The sequence below is a fragment of the Atractosteus spatula genome, chromosome 9 (genome assembly GCF_055471065.1).
Source record: "Atractosteus spatula isolate fAtrSpa1 chromosome 9, fAtrSpa1.hap1, whole genome shotgun sequence".
Lineage (NCBI taxonomy): Eukaryota > Metazoa > Chordata > Actinopteri > Semionotiformes > Lepisosteidae > Atractosteus > Atractosteus spatula.
The window spans coordinates 19,982,363-20,006,106 of NC_142714.1; the positions used below are offsets into that span (position 1 = coordinate 19,982,363).

General features: G+C 38.7%; 1 protein-coding gene across 1 annotated transcript; it reads left to right on the forward strand.

The window, feature by feature from the left end:
• The first annotated feature begins 918 nt into the window (after positions 1–918).
• vipas39 (VPS33B interacting protein, apical-basolateral polarity regulator, spe-39 homolog) lies at positions 919–23,129 on the forward strand. Its single transcript, XM_088925331.1, has 20 exons — positions 919–1,022; positions 1,681–1,773; positions 3,021–3,126; positions 4,427–4,567; positions 5,796–5,834; positions 6,262–6,326; positions 6,888–6,944; positions 8,094–8,186; positions 8,637–8,670; positions 8,887–8,989; positions 9,283–9,310; positions 9,927–10,000; positions 10,150–10,225; positions 12,814–12,948; positions 13,142–13,183; positions 15,550–15,639; positions 16,327–16,413; positions 18,615–18,704; positions 19,694–19,798; positions 22,982–23,129. The coding sequence occupies exons 2-20, from the start codon at positions 1,681–1,683 to the stop codon at positions 23,000–23,002; spliced, it is 1,479 nt and encodes a 492-aa protein (XP_088781457.1). The 5' UTR covers positions 919–1,022; the 3' UTR covers positions 23,003–23,129.
• Positions 23,130–23,744: the final 615 nt, after the last annotated feature.

Consider the following 23,744-nt stretch of genomic DNA (forward strand, 5'->3'; position numbering starts at 1 on the left):
GGTTACTGCTTCTCGATTCTTCCAAAAAGTTACAGCAAATATTGATAACTACGGAAGCTTTCGATGCATGTATAATGTACACTTAGAGACATATTATGTGATTAGATTTGGTATGATCTTAAACATGCCGTTATCTTATTAATGGATAGAGATAGATCTTGAATAGTACTATTATTAACATTCTATATACAGTATATCATCTCAAGGCACTGTGCAATAAAACGGTCAAGCAAGAGAATCGGGAACGGAAAGGAAAGCATCCCAAATAGTGGGTGTAATTTAATTATTAAGCAAGACAGAGCATAAATTAAAGTGTTTTAAAAAACAGAGAATATGAGAATCATATCTTTTTTAAGATTGTGTTTCCCGGCTTAGAAATGAAAACGTTCACGTCATTCATAAATGTAGCATTTGAACGAAAGAACAGATTTTGATGAATCTGTTCTATGAACTGAGAATATGAGAAGTGACACCTTAAACGAACACAAATGTAAAAGAAAAAACACAATATACGTTAATTCAATTCCAGTTGGAAAACTTATCAAGATTCTATAGAGAAAGCATATAAATATTAGCTTACTTATTACTATATATTACTTAATATTAGCTTAAATATTGTAACTTACTTTGCGGTAAATTAATTGTGCAGCCATGTAGCACCAGTTATCCTAATCATGAATTTGTATTCAAGTGGTAGGAGTTAACCTTATTATAACAGGAATTAGCTAATAGTAAATTGATAAAAACATTAAATATTACTTATCTTCATAAACCTACAAAGCAATTGCCGAGTTTCTGTTTTGACCAATTAAAAATACAACTCCCAAAACACCAACCTGCTCTGCTCTGTAATTGCGAGAAACCTGGAAGCCACAAAGATCTAAGGGATTTGTAGTTTATTTTGTTTCCGGTGACGTTTGGCGCAATGGCTGCTCAAGCATTAAGTACTACATCTCCCAGAGTAGGCCTCGCGTTGTGTCAGTAGATTTTCATCAGGCAGCTTTTTATTTTGATGTGCAAAGGTAAGAAGAGATATTTCATAGATAAAATTATTAATTATTAATATCATTATAACCAAGATGAATTGAAATGAATTTGTTCTCTGCCTTAACCATCAGCTGGCATGCATCAGTCCTTTTTGTGTTGCTATATAAGGAATAACAATACTGCTTCTTATCCAGTCTAACTTTGCTGTCACAATCTCGAAAATCACTTTTACACATTACATTAAGTAGAATATCGCTTTTATCTTTTAATCTGGTAGAGCACATTTACTTACATTGAAATATGCCAATTCAATTTACGTATAAATTGTTTAAATTTATAAATTAAGTTTAAATCAGAGATACCGATCTTGTTACGTCCATTTTCATTTTCGTTTTGTACTACAAATTAATCATTTGCACTTCTATTTGAAATGTGTGCTAACTACCACCTGTGTAATATATATGTATTTTATACTATGCACTTTATGATGTTACAGTCCTATTGTAGATACTGCATGTGACGATAAGGACGTGAAGCCAGGGATTCCACCAAGTCCCTATACAGTAGATTTAAGCAGGGATTTCGCATATTTACTAGAATATTTAGCGATTATCCTGGAAAATGTGTGAAACTGTGAGCGAAATAGGCTACTACCGTTCGCTTTCCGGTAAAGACGATTACATTTTCTTTCAGATGATCAGAAGTAAACCTGATGAAGATGAGTATTGGAACAGTTCAAAGTTCAAAGCTTTCACGTTTGATGACGAAGATGACGAGTTTTCCAGGGTACTACGTTTTGTTATTCACCTAGCACCGTTTTCCTATATAAACAGTGTGTTCAGCTTTTTAACGCATAAGCAAAGATGCACTGCCTTGCTAAAGCATTTAGTCCCTTTCTACGGCGTCCCATTTTTTTTTTGTCAATTTAATACTTCATTGCAAATCCGAATGCTCAAACTGAACACTTCAAAAGGTACGGTACAATAAATGTCAGCAGAAAAAAACAGAAATGCAATATGTTGATAGCGTAGGTGTTTAGACCTGTAAACCCCATAAAAAGCACCTTTCTTTAGCCGCAGTTGTGTTTGGGTAAGTCTCTGCAAGCTTGAACCAGTCTTTGCCTCTTCTTCCTGGCAGATTTGCTCAAGCTCTCTCAAGCTGCTTGGGGATCGTTTACAGAAAGCAGTTTTCAGGTCTACTAAGTAGGATTCAAGTCAGGGCTTTGACTGGGCCCTCCGGTGCCATTCGTTTTATTTTTAAGGCACGCCAGTCCATCTTGGACTTTCTGCTTTCATCCCAAACAAGAAACTTGTTCTCTTTTGTAAAACAGAGAGATTTTCATTTGCACAGGCACACAACTGGGTTATGTTATGCATTTACTGTATAATCTTGTCCGGATCTAATCAAAATAGGATATTCTTAATCTTTATTTATCCCCACTTATCCTTAATATATATTTATATTAATAACTTGTAAGGAGAGGCCAGTTTAGTGTGTGCAGTTTTTTTTTTCCTTGGCCCAAGTTTTGAAGTGACAGGTAAAGATACAAGGTACATGATTTTCCACCATGGACATTAATTATTATTTATTAATTGCTGAATTAATTCACCTGTTACTACTCTACACTATAAATGCATTACTACTCTAGTCTTAAAATATTCATTTAAAACATAACCATAGTAACATCTAAACAAATTTTAAATCTAAAATAACTTTGAAAAAACTGTCAGGCAAATAACATTCCTCTGAAATGGGATATCTACAGTACCTTAAGGGGAAATACTGCCCTAGAATTCATAAGTCTCTCTCTTTGTTTTGTGCCACCAATGCTTTAGTTTATTGTTAATCTCATTCCTAAGCAAACGCTTACCAAGAGTGCTCTGAAATCAAGACACACCTTCACACAGAGGAAATGGAGGAGACAATCGCTGGAGCCCCTAGTTTCACTGTAGGAAAGATGCTGTATCCATGGCCTGCGTGACTGTTAGTGCACGTGTGTGGCATTGCGCTGACACTGGCGTTGTTCCTTGCAGCTGAAAGAGTCGAAGCAAGCGGTGAACAGTATCCGAGGCCTGGTGGAGGAGGAGGAGGATGAGGATGATGTGGAGAAGGTCACCTGGAGTGGAGAGCCAGTGGGAAGTATGTAAAAGCTCTTTGTGGGCTGTATTGAGGAGGAGGGATAAACTTGGAAGAAACTTATAAGATAAGATCACTTTATTGGCCATATACAATTTCTTGTGTTAGGAATTTGTCTTTTCACATACCCCAGCTTGCTCTCCATGAGACACACAGACAGGGAGAGAAGCTTGGGGTCAGAGCACAGGGTCAGCCATTTTTAGGGCGCCCCTGGAGCAGTTGTAGTTAAAGGCCTTGCTCAGGAGCCCAACAGAGTAGGATTCCTCTGCTGGCCTTGGGATACGAACCGGCAACCTTCCAGCCACAGGCGCAGATCCTTAGCCACAGAGCCACTGCACCGCCCTTTTTTTTACTTATAAAACATACAGATATACCTTTTGTAAGGAGGGCATCTTCCCCACAGTGATTGTTCAGTTTTCAATTTTTTATATTCCGCTTTCTAGAATACTTACCTTTAGGGCACCTTAGGGTATTGTATTTTGAATCTGTAAAAAGAATGGCCATTGTTTCTTTTACTGAATTGCTGTACTGTATGTGCTGTTCATTTTCCTTCAGTGGATAAGGTGACCCCAGATCCCTTGCCATTGTAAAATGTAGAAATTGTCTGCAGACCAAGAACGTTGTGAATGCAGTTGACCACATTTTCCCAGACAGAAATGCCAAGGAATTTTGAATGCTAGATGTGTGTAGAGTTCTCAATTAATCAACTCAAGGTGTTTATTTCTGTCATTTCTATCAGAGTGAGACTTTATTAGAATCAACATGAATTAATTGTAATAAAGAAGAGGGGGCCAGCATTTTGGATTCAGTCCCATACTGGACACTTTCTATGTGTAATTTTCATCTTTCTCATTTTTGGCTTGTTTGCTTAGGGTGCACAGGCTTTCTTCTGCTTTCCCAAGACATGCTGACTGGCCTAAGTGGTACCTCTAAGTGGTCTTCTTGTGTGTGGGCCCTGAGATGGACTGGTGTCCTGTCTAGGTCCTTCCATGAGCCCTATATCCATGACAGAAACTAGAATTGAGACATGGAAAAGAGCCTAACCAATTAAACAGATTTTCAAATGGAAAATGGCGTCCAATCAATGTTGTACTTTGCCTTCCCCTATTCTAATACACAGGAGATGCAGTATTCAGTGGTTCAATCTAAAATAATAAGATAAATGAATTAACAATTTAACATTTGTTAATGTTAAGAGAAATGAAAAAGAATGAGTAATCTGTGTCTTGAGTTTCCTGTGCTTCTTGTATTGTTTGAGATTGAGAATTTCATGTGTTGCCTCTATACTGCTTTTCATCCACAGGCATCTCCTGGTCCATCAAAGAGACAGCTTCCAGCTCTAGGGCAGCAGGAGAGATTCGGGATCAGGGCTTCCCAAAGATCGATACCACTCCCTCCTTACCCAAACAGGGCTCTAACTACTCCTTAAGCAGCTTTTTCAAAGGTGACAGACACTTCTCTAGCATAAAACCTACACAGCACATCAGATAGCACCACACAGTGTGTTAATGTGTTAATGCAAGAAAGGTCACAGAGGAGGAGGACTTTTCTGCCGTGTTAGGTTAAGAAAGAGGAAGCTCACAGACTTCTTTCTTTTTCCATTGTGTTAAAAGTTAATAATTAATCCTCTTGCAAACATTTAATAAGAACAAAGACAGGTTGCAAATGACAGGCTGCAATTGACAATACAAGAAGCACAGGAAACTCAATAATAATTCCTTACACTTATACAGCACTTTTCTGGACACTGGACTCAAAGTGCTTTACAGGTAATGGGGACTCCCCTCCACCACCACCGATGAGCTGCACTGACCTGGATGATGTGACGGCAGCCATAATGCGCCACTATGGATTTTAATAACTACACAGTCAGGACCTCGGTTTTTTACGTCTCATCTGATAGACGGCACCTTTTTACAATATGGTGTCCCCGTCACTATACTGGGATATTAGGACCCACACAGACTGCAGGGTGAGCGCCCCTTGCTGGCCACACTAACACCTCTTCCAGCAGCAACCTTAGTTTTTCCCAGAAGGTCTCCTATCCAGGCTCACACCTGCTTAGCTCCAGTGGGTTGTCAGTTGTGAGTTGCAGGGCCATATACAGTAGCTGCTGGCTAAAGTTTTTCAGTAGCTAATTGATCCAAGATCCTCAGAGTGCCATTGAATCTCTGAGGGAGTCAGCGTCCACAGTGTTGTCACAGGCAGCTTGTTCCAAATATCTACAGCTCTGTTTAAGTAAGATCCTTCACTTTTCAGCCTCAAACACATTTGGCTATCACTTGAAGGAGACTTTGAGAGTTTACTATTATTTAGCTGGGTTCCTGACCAGAACAGTCATTAGCATGTCAGTTCACCATTAGCTCAAGGTTGGAACCTAGAATAAACTGTTCAGCCATGTTGTTGGGGCTCATGCCCAAGGATCTTTTAAAAATGGGATGGATACGATCATCAGGTCACTTAGCTACCAGCAGTTGTAAACTAGATGTGTTTAGTGGCCTCCTCTTAATTGTCACTTCTTATGTTGCCTTGCAATCCATATGATTTCTCAGTGGAGTTTGTGTTATAAAGTTGCTCTCCAAATGTAGCTTACCCTGCGCAGAATCGGTAATCTGAAAAATGTGTGAAACACGAGTCAGAAATTCTAATTAGATTTTTTTGTGTTTTTCTAGTAAGAGGCAAAAGTGGGAGTTCTCAGTCATTTTCAGATAGTAAGTACCTCTCTTGGATTTCTGCAATCTCTTGGACTCCTGTTAAAGTAGACGTCTTTATGTTTGTTAAGCCGAAGAGAAGTAAACACACCTTTATTTGACGTTTTTAATCAGAATCAAGCTCGGCTTGATATTTGTTCGTCAAATTTATGCATTACCCAAAAATAAAATATATTAGGTTATACCTTGAATTAATAATCACATGATCACAAATACAAATTGCTAGATTATATAACAAAAATAAAAAAAATTCTGTTGCTGTCACAATTCTTTTGAAGGGCACTGCAAGAGGGTTATTGAAATTCAAATTTGTTTGAGAACAGAGCAGTTTGTGATTATGAATTCACCCCTATCAGAATTAAAAGTTGTGCATTGATATAATGAGCAGAAATCTTAGTAATAAAAAAATAAAATGTTCTTTTTAAAGATTGGAGTGATTCCACCACCAGAATATTTGCTCCAGAGCTACGAAAGCCAAAATCTGAGTACAAGGTAAGTGAAATAATTTGAGGAGTATTTAATAAGGCACAGTAGATCTAGAAACATGTTATATAAGGTAAATAAGGTAACAAACACCTTCAAATGTAAATACTTAACATTATTTTGAATACATGTTTAGGTGCATGGGTTATTTCTTCTAATGAAAATGTTAGGTTGAAACTAACGCTTGCAATCGTATTAATCTTTTTAAAGTAATGAATTAACAGGTCAGTCCATCATAAATAATATTATAATAGTATTTGATATGCTTTTCAGTTAATATAGGCAGCTGGTGGTATGAATTTCTTTTGACTAGGAATTGTATACAACACAAAATCAGATTAGCCTCATGTAAGTTTTATTTTAGTAGTAAATAAAAATATGCATAACACATTAACCTTTTTGTATTGATCCTTTGTCCTACTTTTTCCACTAAGAAATTGAACAGTAATATTGAATGGTAAGACAGCAAGACATGTCACTGTGTCCTAAAATCAGTTAATCCAATTATATAAATTAGGTGTTGGATTCTGAATGTACTGGGGTTTTGTGTTGTTGTGCTTTTGTTGCAAGGACTTCGTAAGTGACTGGAGCCCAGAAGAGACTGTGAGGAGGATGCACAGAGGAAAGGCAAGACCTTTATTCTCACTAGGCAAACTTTTTTCCACACAAGGCTATAACTAAATCAGAGAAATGGCTGCTCTTCCTGTGAAAAGAGTAATGTGAATTAACAGATTGGTATTTAATTAATGCTTAATTGTGTTGAAAACTGCCGCTCAAGCGAAAAGGTGGGATCCCACTCATTTCACATATCTGATTTCTGTCTGCCTCTAAGTGCAAGAAGAGTTTTTGCTTCCTCGTTGGTTTATGCAGCTGGAGGGTGGCTTAAGGAGAAATTAGGAAGAAAAGAAGAGCAGTCATTTACATCTGAGTTATGCTTGTTGTTGCAGGACCTGCTGCAGCTGTTCCAGTAAGGTTTTTATTCTGTTAATACAGCAGGTAAAGAGCTCAGGAGAAGGTGTCTCGTGATGAGACATTTCCTGCTATGAGTCCGATGTCACCGAGAGACTAGAGAGACCAGTCTGATGATGAGACCAGAATTTTGGTCAGGCTCATTTTAAAAGTCAGCACCAAAGTGAGCTCGCCCATCAACTCAGTAATGGTGTTTCCCAGTGGTTAGGGAATAGGTGATTTTGAGATGTGTGAAGGGAGAAGCACAATTTGCTCTGCCAACAAATAGGTCGGAAGCTGCTACTACCTACTGTATGAGCTCATTTTCTAAGGAGCCAGCTCTCTGGGGGATCAGAACAACCCATAGGTCTTAACAAACAGGGAAACTAGATAGCAAAGAGTGTCGGGGTTGGGGTAGGATGGTGACTTGACTACACCAGAATCGGGCCTGCCTCAGCCCCAGCTCTGTGATTCCCAATAGTTTGGGTGCTAAATGTGAGTAGGTATTCCTACCCCATGCTACATGCTACTGGCACTCTCCTATCTCCACCCTCCTACAGTAGCTCCTTCTTGAATTACTTCCTTTAGGGTGGTCTGCCTGCCAGTTAATCTCCTTGACCAGGCTAATCTTCCCTAAACTGAGGTCTCACCAGCTGAATAATCAATGAATGTGAGCAACCAAGAGCTACACTCACCTGCAATACGTTTCAACCCACATTTTCTTCTGTCTCATGGTATCATCTCCCTGACATGTGTATTAGTATTGTCCAGTGCTTCTCAAGAGCTAATTGTTCCTCGTACTCATATTCCGATGGTGTTCCGATGCAGCCCTATTCCCTGGAGAAGTTCCGCTGTCTGAAAGACAAGCTGCTGCTCCTGGACAAGGCTGTGGAGAGTCACGATGGCAATGTCATCACAGCAGTAAGTGTCAGAATAACACAGTCCAGGGATGAATGATTAATTGTAGTTTCATGGATATACAGAGACTGTGGGGGAAAATGCATGACAGGAACAAGGAAGAGTGACCCAGTGATCAGGATAGCACTAGAGACTCTATAATGTAATAATGTATTTGAGTATCAAACTGAGATCACTAAAGCACTAAAGTTGTAGCACTAGATGGGAGCTTTTTGAGAATATTCAGTCTTTAACTTGCCATTATTATATGGTGAATTTTTTGTCCAAAGAAGAGTAGCTAAGTAAGGTCCCCTTTTCAGGCCATAAAGGCCCATGGGGAATGGGGGGCAAGGGCCACCATTTTTCTTGACCATCCAACACTGGAGGTGGAGGTTATTAGCACATAAAGCTAATAAAGCTTATACTGTAAAGCTGTTAATTGCCTGTAACATACTGTTGTAATATCTTTTTCAGGTTTTGATCTTTCTGAAGAGGTCATTAAGTAAAGGTAAGAACGCACCATTTTTCTTTCTGGGATTTGTGTTTTTATCAATTTTAGATGTCTGATTTTCAATGTGATGAATCACAAATCTCTATGGAGATTGGAATCTGCAAATTTAGAAACTGAACAAGTATTTTTAAGGCATAAATACATTTGTGTTTGTTGCCTTTCTTGTGCATTTCCTGTTTTGATACAATTTTATGTCTTCTTTTTAAAAAAAAGAAGTCTTGTTTCGAGAGTTAGTGTCCAGGCAGATAGCCTTGCAGCATTTTATCCACTTTCTGAAGGAAATGGGTGAACAAAAACTACTACTGGAGCTCCTCAAGTAAGTGGGAAAACTATTGCAAATGTATTGAAATTCCTGTGCATCATTTATTCCCCTTTTCATCATGGTTCTTTGTGTAACATTAAATCTTCACCTGCTATGTTGTTGGGGAAAAAATTATTTGAACTAAATTATTTTGTACAAGATAAATTTAGAAATAAAATATATAACTTTTCAACCCTACCTGTTGGTAGTACTGTAGCAATGGGCCACACATTAAAAGTAAGTAGCATGGAATGACATAATTTTCAGATCAAAAGCTTAAAAAAACTGGTTTTTCTGTTTAACCACAGATCCCTAGGAAGAACTGAAGACATGGCAGTAAGTATTGCACTAGCTTGCTAACTACCATATTTGTAAGAGTTTTGAACTCTGATACTTGTATCACCATTTTGTATTTTTTGTGTAACCTTACACTGTGACAAATTACTGAAATCACATTGACAGGTTACTACACAAGCACAGACAGGAGTTTTTGTTGCAACGTCAACAGAAAATGAAAAATTTGCAGAGCTCTTTCAAAGAGTGAGGGGGCATAATATGTAATACTTTTTCACATAATCACAGACCCCTGCAGTGTATAATGTGAAAATTTGACACAACGTTGCAGATAATTATGCGGAGACTCTTGTTTATTTTCAAAATTACTACTTTGCACTTTACCAGATTGTAGTCTGGAGAGGTCTGTAAAGTTTACTTTAGAAACATTAATATATTTGTTTTCCCACAGTTGAAACACTTTTTAAATAAGTTCATGCTTCATTCTGAAAGAAGAATCCAGATCTACCTGTTGTAAGGGCAGTGGCAAAAGCTTTAACTCAGCAAAATAAAAGTCCACAGTTTGTGTATAATTGTGTGATAAAACTATGATACCAGTATGATTTAGTTTGTGTGCATACAAAAGAAATGTATCCAAGTTTTCCTTGCTTGTTTACAGTTCCTTCAGTACAAAGATCACCTGAATATAAAAGATGAAGTTCAAAGGCAAGAGTACTTGAAAAACTGTATCAGGTAAGAGTGAATTTCCCACTCACTCTACCAGAATGTTTAATTTCTTGCTCACTCTTAGAGAAACAGCTGAACTTTTAAGCTGCTAGTCTTCATTCAAATAGCATAGAATAGGATGTGGTTTCTGTACTAATGTTCGGGGTTTGTTTTAGTCTTCCATTTTCAGCAGATGATGCCAGTCATGTTCAGGACCACTATACACTGCTGGAGAGACAGATCATTATAGAGGTGAGTCAACCTGCTCCCTAGTCATTCTCGGCTGTGTGTTGTAGGAGACGTTGGAAGTAATCCCTCCTAAAGGAATCGCAGACTTTAATAAGGCTGCTGCTTTATTTTGATTACAGAACACAAACTGACACTGTGAGCAGCAGGATGCCGCAGTGGTTCGCATTGCTGCCTCGCAGAGCTGGGCTCTGGGTTAAATTCCTGGGGTTGCTGTTTGTGTGGAGTTTAGGTTTTCTCCCTGTGTTCGCATAGGGTTTGTTGGATTGGTTTCCTCCCACAGTTTAAAGACATGCTGGTAGGTTAATCGAATTTGATAAACACACACTCACAGCAGGGCCAGTATTTCCCCCAGTTGACTGGTTTCCTGTCCAAGGTATATTGCACCCTGTGCCCATTGCTTGCTGAGATAGGCATCCCCAAACCCTGTACAGGATAAAGCAGTTAAAAATGGATGGATGCAAAGCTGCCGATGCTAAATAAATACAGAAAATGTGAAAAATATATATTTGCTTAGACTTAAGTGATAAAGAGTTATTCTCGAAAACATACGTTTAGCTTTCAGCTTGTATCCTTGTAGTATTCGATTTCATAAGCTACAGGCATACCTGGATACCATATTCACCTGCTGTAAATGAATTGTTGGACCACAGGTGGTATTCTTCCTTCTGGACAATTATTTCTAAACCAGCTCCTCTGTATCGTAGCACTGTGTTATAGAAAGCCTCATTATTTTGATGTTACCTGTTAACACTTCTTTATGACCTATGACTTAAACAAAGTGTTCTAAGCTATCGGGCTGTGACAGTAAAGTTTTACCAATGTCGATGTCATTCAAAAAGGATGGAAGAGCAAGGTTGTCTCTTAGTCTTCTGTGGAGATGATGGATGATTGTTTTGATCATTGTTTATATGTATACCTGTATACTGTATATTGCTCTTGCAGTTAACAAAGTACCTTCTAGAAGTCTCTCATCGAATAAAAAGCATGATTCATATAAATATGCTTAGCAAAGTCCTAGTTTAGTATCATTAATATGTTTGGCCAATGCTTATATTTAAAGCAATATAAGCATATGTGCACATTTCTAAAGCAGGGCATCCATTTAGAACTGCAGAATTCTAACCTAATCCTACCTGCTGCCTCAAACTGCCTTATATAGTTTCTTAGACATTTCTCTTCTTAAAAAGTGAATGGTACCAAAAAAGAGTTCTAATATGTATGGTGCCTTGCATCAGTATTCAGACTTGTGTAGATTTAGTGTTTTAAAGCTTCCTGTCATGACAAACATGCACCTTTCAGCAGGACAGTAATACAGTGTACAAGGCCATAACTACACTGGAGTGGCATAAGAATAAGAAAATTTAAGACCTGGCTCAAGTTCTGACTTGAATCCTGTTAAGAATCTGTCGAAAGACTTGAAAGCCACTGTCCATAAGAGTTCTACAAGTAGCTTGAGAGAGCTCGAGCAAATGTGTCAAGATGAATGGGCAAACATTGCACCAAGTTGGTGTGGAAAGTTGTTAAAGACTTATCCAAAATGAATTTGGTGCTCCATCACATATTTCAGGAGTTGAGTGCTTATGTAATCAACATATTTCAGTTTTTTTCTTTAACTGTTGCTGACATTAACTGTAACGTATCTTACCCTTAGACATCCAGGTTTTGAATATAATATAAAATTCATATAAAAAATGTGTAGGCATCATTTTCTGATTTCACACAGTGGGACACCACAGTACCTTTGCAAGGTGTTGTTGCATTCTAAGGGATATGCCTGTAATGCTAAAACCTACTCTTACCAGTAGGTGGCATCTCTGCCATAGTTTTATTTAAAGGGACTCTGGTCTCTGTGGACCTAATACCTACCAGGTCTACCAGGAAAGGGCAACTGAGCTTTGTAAGTTCTCTAGTTGTTTGTAAGTATGATAACTTAAAATAAGTTATTATACTTCTTGTTCAAACATCTAGTTCAGTTAAATCATTCAGATCAGAGGCAGAATGTGTGCTGCAGAACCTCAGGCCTTCGGAAACTAGAATTGATTATCTCTGCTTTGTTCGTAAGGCTAAACACTTTTACATCTTGCATATAAAAATATGTGAAAACATTTTCTTTTCTGAGGATTTGAAAAATACAAATAAAAAGAAAAGGTGACACTTGTGAAACTACAGGAAGATGAGCACTTCCTGTGATGATGATGATGATGGTAATAATAGTGTAATAACCACAGTAGTGTAGCGCGCACCAGGGTGGTCTACAGCAGCAATTAGAATAACAAAGTTAATATTCCTACACTTTCATAACTAGTCAGCACTTTGGTTTTAACGTCTCATCTGAAGGAAGGTAATTCCTACAGCACAATTCATCCAGTCGCATTATTGGGGCATAGAAATTTGTGGACCAGTGGGAATAGAACACCTACTGGTTCATCAGCTTGTGGCAGCAACATGACCATCCTTAGTGGTCTTCCATCTCGGTACTGACCAGACCTGGCCTCACTTAGAGTCTGAGAGCTGATTGGATGAAGCCACAAGGTGTGCACCATGACAGAGGTGCATGCAGTGACTGAATGTTGTCTGTTTTATTTTGGCAGGTGAATGACAAGCACATGGAGAAAGCTGGGCAGATGGGGATATTTAAGAAATACCCCAGAAAGGCCTCTATTTTAAACATGCCGATTATAACAACTCTATATTACTCCTGCTTTTACCACTATGGAGAGGCTGAAGTAAGTACTGGTAGTTGGATTAAAAAATGGAAGTTTAAAGACCTGAGCTTTGTCTTTATCATGCCTTCACACTGCTAGAGCTTCTTCTCTTTGTGGAAGCCTGTTGCCCTCTTGTATCGATTTAAGGCTATACTTTAATTAATTTGCAGTTATTCTGTTAAGTCTCAATTTCTTTGACATTTTCTTTTTGAAGGGCACTTACAGCAGCCCAACAAACATCAAGAAAACGTTCAAGGTAAGAGACAATTAATTGAAAATGTAATTTTAAAAGCCTGGCAGTGCTGGGGCTCTGGGGTGTTCTGTTTGGAGTTTGTATTTTCTGTGTTCTCGTGGGTTTCCACCAGATATTTGAATTCCTCCCACATTCCAAAAACATACTGGAGCTTAATTGGTCTCTGAGAAAGCTGGCTGTAGTGTGAGTTTGTCTCTGTGTGTGCCCTGCGATGGTACCCTGCCTAGCAAGCTATGGGTGCAGGGATAAGCTCTGGCTCCTCCACAACCCTGGATTGAATAAAGTGGATAGAAAATGGATGGATGGATAATTTTGAAGTGATTGTATTGCTGGCTTGTTCAAGAGTGCAAAGGTGGTGTTCACTTCTGCACTGTTAAGAGACTGCCATTATCTGTGTTACCGATAATGATCATGTACAAAAATAACTGGAATCAGTCCTTTAACATATATTAGAATATGTTCCTTAACACAAATTCAGACTACGTTAAATACTGATGATAAGCTATGCCATTGATTCCATAAGCATGCCTATTTATATTATGCTGTAATAGGACATGTCTGTGTCCTTCCATTTAAATGAAGCAAGAGATTTTTCTACAAAATAAAGTAACAACCTATCTGCAACCTAAGTCAATAATTACACAAACAGCGATAGAGCCAGACATCTTCCTAACAATTATTGAAAACCCTCATAACTATCTTAACAATTCTGAGAGCAATGTTTACCAGAGATAAATAATATATTTGTACATAAAGAAACATCTAAAAATAGTCCTGCTATGTATTTTTTGCTGTCCCGTGTTGTGTCAGGTCTGTCTCGGATTGTGGTTGGAGTCAATCTAGCATTCTTCTTAACTGTGACTGTGTAAAAAATCAGGGAAGTTCTCACTTGTAATATGCAGTATCCGACCTGTGTCTTAACTGTCTGTGACTTCATTTTCTTAAGATGATTATCATGCTTTTTGCTCAACATCATGCAACATCATTATGTTTGGGCAACAAAGTGATCAGGGAGCTGAAAGCACATTCTAATAAAATAATTCAATTAGACAGTGGTCCATTTTAGTGCAAAACGTAGACTTCTTAAAACAGCCAGAGCCAACTGGTATAGATTTTCTTTAGTAAAAAAAAACATGCTTCCTGTTTGTTGTCATTTCACACTGTCACATTGTTGGTATACACTTTTACAGCCTTGCAGCTCTTGTGTTTGGTGGGTTCAGTTACATTTGAGTCTTATTACAACAGCTTTGTTCTCCTCTCTGGTCTGCAAAACAGGAAGTTACATGTCACTGGTTGGGGCCAAGCACGGAGCAGGGTGTTACATGATTGTAAGAGTTTTTAAACTTACTTATGGAGCAAAACAAGTTACAGAGTTGAAGTGTGGAGGAAATCTCGTCTTCCTGTAGGCAGGATCAGAATATCCCAGCTCTGGATAGCCACAGTCCAGCATGTCTCAGAGGTGTCTGTATATATCCAATACCTGTCAAACTGGGGAACAGTGTGAAACTTGTGTGGGTGAGCTAATAGGTATTGTACAATCAGAAGGTAAGAGTTTTGGTGGGAAAGAAAACCTACATACACTATTGTGTCATTCTGGAACTGGAGCACAAAGACATAGTTGAGGCATGTTAGGCATTAGCAACTGTGAAATATCCTCAGAGGCAGAGTTCTTTAATAACAGGAGCAAAAACGAGTCTAGTGGGAATGCTGAACTTCTCTCTTTTTTTGTGCCTTTATGTCTATTATAATAATCATCATCATCATCCCTTACACTTATATAGCACCTTTCTGGACAATCCACTCAAAGCACTTTACAGCTAATGGGGACTCCCCTCCACCACCACCAATGTGCAGCCCCACCTGGATGATATGAGGGCAGGCATAGTGCACCAGAATGCTCACCACAAATCAGCTATCAGTGGGAAGGAGAACAGAGTAATGGAGCCAGTTCAGAGATGGAGATTATTAGGAGGCCATGATTGGTAGAGGCCAGGGGGAGATTTCACCAGGATGCATGGGTAACACCCCTACTCTTTTCGAGAAATGCGCTAGGATTTTTAAGGACCTCAGCGAGTCAGGACCTCGGTTTTATGTCTCATCCGAAGGACAGTGCTATTTTACAGCACAATGTCCCCGTCACTATACTGGGACCCACACATCCCACAGGGTGAGCATCCCCTACTGGTCCCACTAACACCTCTTCCAACAGCAACCTTAGCTTTCTCAAGAGGTCTCCCATCCAGGTACTGACCAGGGTCACACCTGCCTAGCTTCAGTGGGTTGCCAGTTATGAGTTGAAGGGTGATATAGCTGCTAGTGAATGCTGGCGCTTGAGGTTCCCTGAGATAATATTCTTTTTTTTTTTTCAGATCTCAGAAAAACAGTATTTGCTGACAGCACTGGGTGCCAGGGCCAAGCAGAAAGCATGGAGTGATGTGGACAGCCTCTTCACCACCAAGGTAACTAGGTTAGCTGCAACACCTGCAAGCCTTTGAAATGTAGCTATGACCATTTTAAAACACAGGAAGGAAACTGCTCTAGTATGAGCTACAGAGGGACAGTGCAGGCAGATTGCATTGTTTGCTCCTCTCTTCTTAAATGCCAGGCTTACATAATACCCTAGTCCTACTAAGATGTGAGATGCTTTTAACACCACTAAATTTATTTATAGACCAAATGTATAGACTGAATTTATTTCTGTTGCAGTTAACACTCCTTTTTCAGGAAATTCAGGAAAAAATGAATCATCATGTGAGCATAACTTGGAGAAAATCATTTTTTCGTCAGGATTCATAGATTAATTACTGTTTGCTTTTTATTAAGCTACACAAGATGTGTAGTAATGCAATAATGTGGCCATTTGGTACACTGTGTACCGTAGTGCAGCAAACATTTTACTGTATATGCCAACCAGTTTTTATTTTATCATGTGCCTTTTCAAAGGCATCTTTCATTTTTTAGAAAACAGGTCTTTCCTCACAAATTCTTCTATTCGCAATGGTGTTACAGTCAGCACAGAGGCCTATTATGGAGAGAAGAACCTTATTTCCTCATTCAGCATGTTTTTCCCACTTGATCTCATTCTGATGGGTAGAGAAGACAAACTTTTCTATTGTTTAAAATGCTACTAACTCTCTGTGTTACAGAACTGGTTGGGATACACCAAGAAAAGAGCCCCAATAGGATTTCACAGAGTGGCGGATATTCTACAGAAAAACAATGCCCCAATACAGGTAAACTATTAGTAAAGCTCTCCAAATCACAGTCAACAAACATCTCCCCTGTAAATCCCATTAGTTCGTCAAATGCCACACACACACACACACACACACACACACACACACACATTATGCAGTATTATCTAAAGGATCTTGTGTGAAAAGATCCTTCTTAGCAACAAGAGAAGGGTTACAGTTAGAGGGTCCCAACTTGCTTCATCAGTTCCTATGAAGACTGGGAGTACTTCAACTGGGTTCCTTTACAGTCTCTGCTGTGCAAAAGCTGTAGAGATTTGGTTCCTTTGACCTTTAGTTCCTTCTGTGTGTGACATTCCACAGAGACCACAAATAGATTGTTCTGGTTACTTGTCCTACTGTAGAACTCTGATCAGGGAAACAATATCTTTTTAATTTAGTGACAGAATAAAACTTAGTATACTTGACAGTGGGCAGCACAGTAACGCAGTGGTTTAGATTGCTGGGTTCAATTGCAACTGGGGTGCTACCTGAGTGGAGTATTCACATGGGTTTCTGCCGGATGCTCTGGTTTCCTCCCACAGTTCAAAAACTGGCAGGTTAATTTGCTAACTAAACTAAATTTTACTCAACTCCTAATCTAACTGAAAGTTATTCATTGTCTCAGAAATGACTGCATCTCCAGCAGTGTGTTTTATAGTATGCATATAGTATGCATATTTATCTCGAACTAATAACAGAATTGAAATCTGTGAGCTCTGATGCAAGTCATAAACGCAAGACTTGTCACAAGAGGGCAGTCATGTGCTTATATATGAAGACATGACACAATGCCTTAGTAGGACCTCATTCAATAAATTGTGTATACTTTTCGTTACCTCCTTACAACAATATCTTTTCTACCTTTTTTTCTGTTTTGCCTTTCAAAAAAGAGTGACCAAGCTACGTTTTATCCACTAGCATAAGACCTTACAAGAATACACAGGCAGATTTAAAAATACTAAATCTCTTTCGTCGTGAGCAGAGAAAATTGCTCTTCTCAAGAATATAGATGTGAAAATTCAAGGTGTTGTCAACCCAGAGATATACTTCTGTACCTCTATTGAAAGAAGGACACAAAGGCAAATGAAAATAGGATGTGCATTCAGGCATTTCTTTTCACAAACGTTTGTCGCTCAGTGACACACTTCAAGCAGAGTCCCAGGACCCCTTTAGAAAAATGGCTGGATGAGATCCTGAGGCCAATAAGTTACTAGCAGCAAAAAATTAAGATGAGCTGTATGACATTCTCACATACAATATGCAACCATTTCTGTTCTTACATAAGCGGCATACTGTATGTGTCTGTTTGACCTAATTAGGTTCAGTAAATAAGAGAAAAAAGTATGCATTTTTTGTTCAAAGATCACATATGCTTAGATGTCATGTGAAAAAAAAGGCCCGGTGTTGCTGTTTTTTCAGTCATGGTCTCAATAGGCAACTTCCTGAAGTTATTGGGTCATATTCTTTGGCCTTTTTTCTGTGTGGCACATTAAAGCATGACTTGCTGCTTAACAGCTTCTGCATGTTTAACTCTGTTGCCACATCAGACAGTGTGACTTGCGTACTAGGAACTGCACCTCAAGAGTACCACAGAGCGCTATCGGAGTAATACAAAGTATAATTCTATTACACGGTGTCAAAACAGAATTGTTTTTTGTGTAATTTTGTACTGAGCCAGTTACATTTGTTTTTATCACATGGAGATATTCTGTTTGGAGCAAGATTTTAGCCCAGAAAGCTCTGGAAAGTTGTACACATAATGATGTATTATGGTCCCATAGGGTAGATCATTCCTGTGTATCATCAGTTTTCAGAAAGACAAGTGTTAATCCTTACATTGTGTGTGCGTTATTAAAGAGTTGTAAACTATAGTATGCTAATGTTCAAACTCAGTTGCTGCCACTGCCTGTGTACGTTGTGTGGGTGGTGTCTCTCTATTGTGGTCACAAAAAATACGAAAAAACAAGAAGCAATGAGCTGAGAGAGCTAGGTGACGTAGCAGCATCAGTTGTGAATGTGTACTGTGGCCAGCACATTTCTGAAAAGGGAAGTGTCCTTGCAGAAGGTCCAGGTCGTTTTCTGTCAGTGTTCTCCTTAAATACTACGTAAGCCAAATGAAAATGTCCATCAGAAATCCCCATCCAGCCTTTTTGTCCCTTGAACCCCCCAATTAAACCAGCCTACCTGACTTCCCCCAGGTCCTGCAAGAGTATGTGCGTTTAGTGGATGACCCCGAGATGAAGCTGAGCCTGGCACAGAAGTACAAATGCCATGACGTCGTCATTGATGTAAGTTGGGCCCGTATAATTCTGCCTTCAACGTACGAAAATAAAAAAATGCACTGTTTAAAAATGTTCGGTATTATTAGTGGCAGTACCAGCAGTAGAAATGGCTACTGAAGTAATTGCAAAAGTAGTAACAGTAGTTGTGGTGACAGTAGTAGCAAAGGTAATAATAACACTTATTTTATTATTTGTAGTTAGTAACATTAATAGTTATAGTATTAATGGTAGAAGTATTAACAATTATTAGTCACAGAAGAAATGGTATAAGTAGCATTAATAGTAGTTGTAGTTTTAGTAGTTGTGGTATGAATAGGCCCCCTTCATAGTCTTAGTGGCTGCTCTTATCAAAGTGTGCAGGCCCATGTAATGTGTTTTTACCAAATATAGCAAATTCATATTATGGGAAGTAATTGGGGAAGTTTAAAATGCATATATATGAATTCATACTACTACATTAAAAAAAAAGATGATTTCTAGAAATTTCTGCTGTTGATTACAAATGAGATTAAATACTGCAACGAAGGTAATACAGTACATTGTTTTTCAAATATGTTCACCGCTTCATTTAAAATAATTTACCGTAATTTTGCTTCTTCATATCCTCATTAATCATGTTGGTATTAGGTGTGCTGCATTTATTGCAAGCAAAGCAAATCAAGTAGCAGAATGCATTTGGGCCTTCAGGTGTTTATCTGTTTATCAACTGAGAACCGTTTAGTTTGAAATTGTTGTACTCAGACACGCTTAGCAGAGGCTAACTCTAAAGAGGAAGAAGCAAATGGCTCTGAATCCAAAGCAGGTGAAAACCTGTCAGCAGTATCGTACGTGACATATTGTATGTGTTCCTAGAACAGCTGCTGTTCTACTCAGGATCACAGTTTGACACTTTTTTTGTAAAAGTGATCACTGCCCTATTTGGTCATGTTAGACTATTCGTTCGACAAGAACAGTGATGAAGACCTGCATTGGATGTTGCTTTTCCCTGTACGCAGACGTATAAAGACCTGAAAGACCGGCAGCAGTTGATGCTGTATAGATGTAAGGTAGACCGAGGCTCTCCAGAAGAAAAGAAAATTGATGACATCCTTAGCAATACAGTAAGAAAGCTTTCTGTTTCTCCCAGATGAATGTGCTGTGCCTTTTATATCAGTGCCTTGTGTTTTTTGCATCAGTGGATGAGGCTGATATTGTTTCCTTCCTGTAAAAGCACGAGAGGTTTCCCACCTTCCATCTTGAGAGAAATGAGTAAATATGACAGAGTCTCTGTTGTTCTGGTGGAATTCTGCCTAGAAAAGGTGGCAGCACAGTAGCGTAGTAGTGAGCATTGTTGCCTCGCAGTGGTGGGGCCCTGGGTTCAATTCCTGGGGTGCTGTCTGTGTGGAGTTTGTATGTTCTCCCCACGGGTCACATTGGGTTTGTGTGGAAGCTCTGGTTTCCTCCCACAGTTTAAAACTGGTAGGTTTCATGGCTTCTGGGAACAAATTGGCCCTGGTGTGAGCATGTATTTGCCTGTTGACTGGCACCCCATCCAGGGTGTATCTCGACTTGCGCCTGTTGCTTGCAGGGTTACACTCTATCATCCCCCACCCCCTCGAACTGCACAAAGCGGACGATTCAATTCCGGACATGGGGTGCTCTCTGTGTGGAGTTTTTATGTTCACCTGGGTTTCCTTCGGGTGCCCCAGTTTCCTCCCACAGCCCAAAAACAAACTGGTAGGTTAATTAACTTTGGGGAAAATTGGCCCCAGTAAGAGTGTATGCATGTCTGCGTCTTTGTCAGCCCTGCAATGTACTGGCATCCTGTGCAGGGTGTATGTACAGTATCCTGCCTTGCTCCCGTTGCTGACCAGGATAGGCTCCGATTCCCCCCACGACCCTGAGGAAAAGGTTAGAAAATGGATAAATGAGTATTTCATAGGTCTAATTACAAGATGAATATTTTAGGAATTTTAGGAATGCAAGTACTGTTTTATTCCTGCAACATCAAGATAAAAAAAAACAGGAATAAATGCATTCCCCTTCCTAGGTTTTGAAATAATTCTCAGTAAAAGAAAACAGTTATTTTTTCATGATTCACAGTTGTGTTGCCCACAAAAAAACAAACTGGTAAAGCAAGAGCCTGCAAAGGAAACATGAGACAGATTCAGCAAGAAATGTGATTTCTTATCTCCGGAAGAGTTTCTGTTTGATTAACACTTTCGATTAAGTGCCTGTTAATATAATAACGTGGTTGATGAAGGAGCTGAATAAATGTGAAATAAGTCATGAACAGAGCCTGTGTGCATATGCATTTAATAGGAATTCAACAGAAAATGATGTTAATTCTTGTATAATTATATTATAATGGTGGACACTTCATATAAAGCATTCACCACACTTTGTTTTTCTACTCTTAATCCTGTGTAGCAATTACATTTTAGAAAATATCATAATAAAATGCCAACCTTTTCATCTGTGGAGTGTCTCATAAATTGTTGAGAACATTCAGAAACATGTGAGAATTAGATATACATTAAGAATATCCTCTTTTAACTGTGGCACTTGTTGCAGAACCTGTCAGTAAGCATACAGAGATACATCATCTTCCTAGTTTAATTATAGTGGCAAGGCTGTGATATTTTAAACAAATGAATATTAATAGACAAATAGGAAATGAATTGAACGTTATCATATTTTCCATTTCCTGTTTCATTTCCATAGTTCTTTTTCTAGTTCTCTATATTGTTTCTCAGTCATTTTTTATGTCTCTTTTAATCTTTTGCTTTTTATGCTGCTGCATTTGTATCTTATTTTGTTCTTACATATTAGTTGTATTTGTTTTGCCAAGCTGACTTTTAATTCATTGGAAATTCAGCTTCTCTTCTGAGTGCCAGTGGCTTGGTACTGTCTAAACAGTGTGACAGTATGATGTAATTTGCAGCAGGCACTATGCTAAAGCCACTAAATTCATTTAACTCAAGGCAAAGGTTCAATACCTTTGGTCACTGGAAGGGAAAAGACTACAAAAGCAAAATATGTTGCCTTATATATTGGGCAGTAAAATACGTAACATATTACTGTCCATTGTGTATGTTTTACACTTCTCTAAATGAGGCAGCAATATTGTGGACAAACTTGTGAAGAGCACTTCCTAAAATGTATTAACTATAATTCAGTAAGCACATTAACATCAATTTACAGTTTTCTTTTAAAGTAGATTAAGTTTGTAAGTGCAGCTCAAACTTACATGTGATATGCACATGAAGAAGCATTAAGGGGTACCAAAGAGAATACACCTACATCCACTGATCCTCACCAGCTTCTACAGATGTACGGTGGAGAGCATACTGACCAGCTGCATCACAGTCTGGTATGGCAACTGCACCGCATCCGACCGTAAGGCACTACAGCGGGTGGTCAAAACTGCCCAACACATCATCGGCAGTGCCTTACCATCCATCCAGGAAATATACAACACCAGGAGTCTGAAAAAAGCCACCAAAATTATGTCTGACCCCACTCACCCCAGTCATAACTTGTTTGTTCCCCTACCATCTGACAGAAGGTTCTGGTCACTCCAGTCGCACACAACTAGACTCCAAAATAGCTTCTTCCCCAGAGCTGTCAAGTTGGTGACGCCCCCACTCCCTCCCATCATATTATGATCTCTCCTAACGTCTTCCTATACCCACAAGGACTGTACTCCTACACCACTACACACACATGTAAGCCGAAATCGTACTTTCCCCTCGATAGCCCAGTAAAACTATACCGGTCGTAATATTTATTAATTAACCATACTATTTTTAACCATACTATTTTTGCACTGTTCCAAGAATTACCTTGCACTGTTTTTGTCCTGTTATATTTTCTCTGTTTGCGGAATTTTGCACAGTTTTGATTACTTGATTACCTGTTATTTATGTTATGTTATTACACGTTACTGTTATTGCTATTGTGTAACTGTCTATTGTCTTATCTTCTGTCCTATTTATATACTGTACCTGAGTGACTAATGAGAAACACTTTTCATTATACTATGCACCTGTGTAAGTATAATGACAATAGTTGAAAGTTGAAGATGGTAAAAGTATTGTCATAAGAAATGTCATATTTCTAATTTGCTGTAATGTTTGAAAATTATTTTTACCTCAGAAGTAAATGAGAATGACCAGAAACTGCAGCTTTTTATATCCCGAGTCTTTATTTCTCCTGACTTCACAGTTACACTAGCTGTTACTGATGTCTCTGCCTGAGACTTGTAACGCATACAGTCTCCTGCCTTTCTTTTTTCTTTGCAGCAGGTGAGATGGAAAAACTGATTCCAATCTGAAGGCTTTGGGAGCGCTGGAAAAGAGGAAATGCCAAAAACGGATGCTCTGACACGCTTGTGCCAATAACAGTTCTGTTTAAGGAAATGTTATTAATAAAAGAAAAAATCTCTCCTAAGAATGGGAATTAATTTGGATTATTATGTTTTTTTTCTTTTAAACAGTTTGAATGCAAAGGTGTTAAAGATATCATTTTCATAAGGCTGCTGTGACGGAAGGTTAGGAAAATTAGAACACTGTGCCTCCTATTTGACTGAAGTGGGCAACCTGCTGTACATTTTCATCTTTATAATATTAATAGGGCGTGATATCCAACGTATGAAGTGTGCTCTTGGTAGTGAGTCATGTTGCCAAAGGACATAGTGAAAGAAAAATACAACTGTAGCCACACGGATAGAAAATGCAATCAAGATAGGGAATAAAAACTAAAGATTGTAAAAATGTATCATCCAGTTTTCCACTTAAATGTGGAGCATTCGCAAGCTAAACCCATTTAAATGAATATTGAATTATGAAAAGCAAGGATGAGGAATGCTGAGGAAGGTAGTTCTTTAATGGAAAATCAGATTACTTTTCCTGAATCACAAGATGCTCTGTGACTGTAATTCTTGCTGCTGGCCCTGGAGAGCCACAGTCTTGTAGGCTTTTTAGGGAGATCAGGTTTGGCTGATCTGGTCTGCGGGGCCTGAGCAGGTTGCCATATTTGTTAACAATGTCTAATTGTGTAGCAAAC

Excerpts from the sequence above, each read along its gene's own strand:
- vipas39 (XM_088925331.1), top strand. The coding sequence starts at position 1,681 with ATGATCAGAAGTAAACCTGATGAAGATGAGTATTGGAACAGTTCAAAG. Across the intron at positions 5,835-6,261 it reads TTCTCAGTCATTTTCAGATA|ATTGGAGTGATTCCACCACC; the intron begins GTAAGTACCTCT and ends TTCTTTTTAAAG. Across the intron at positions 18,705-19,693 it reads GCCATGACGTCGTCATTGAT|ACGTATAAAGACCTGAAAGA; the intron begins GTAAGTTGGGCC and ends CCCTGTACGCAG.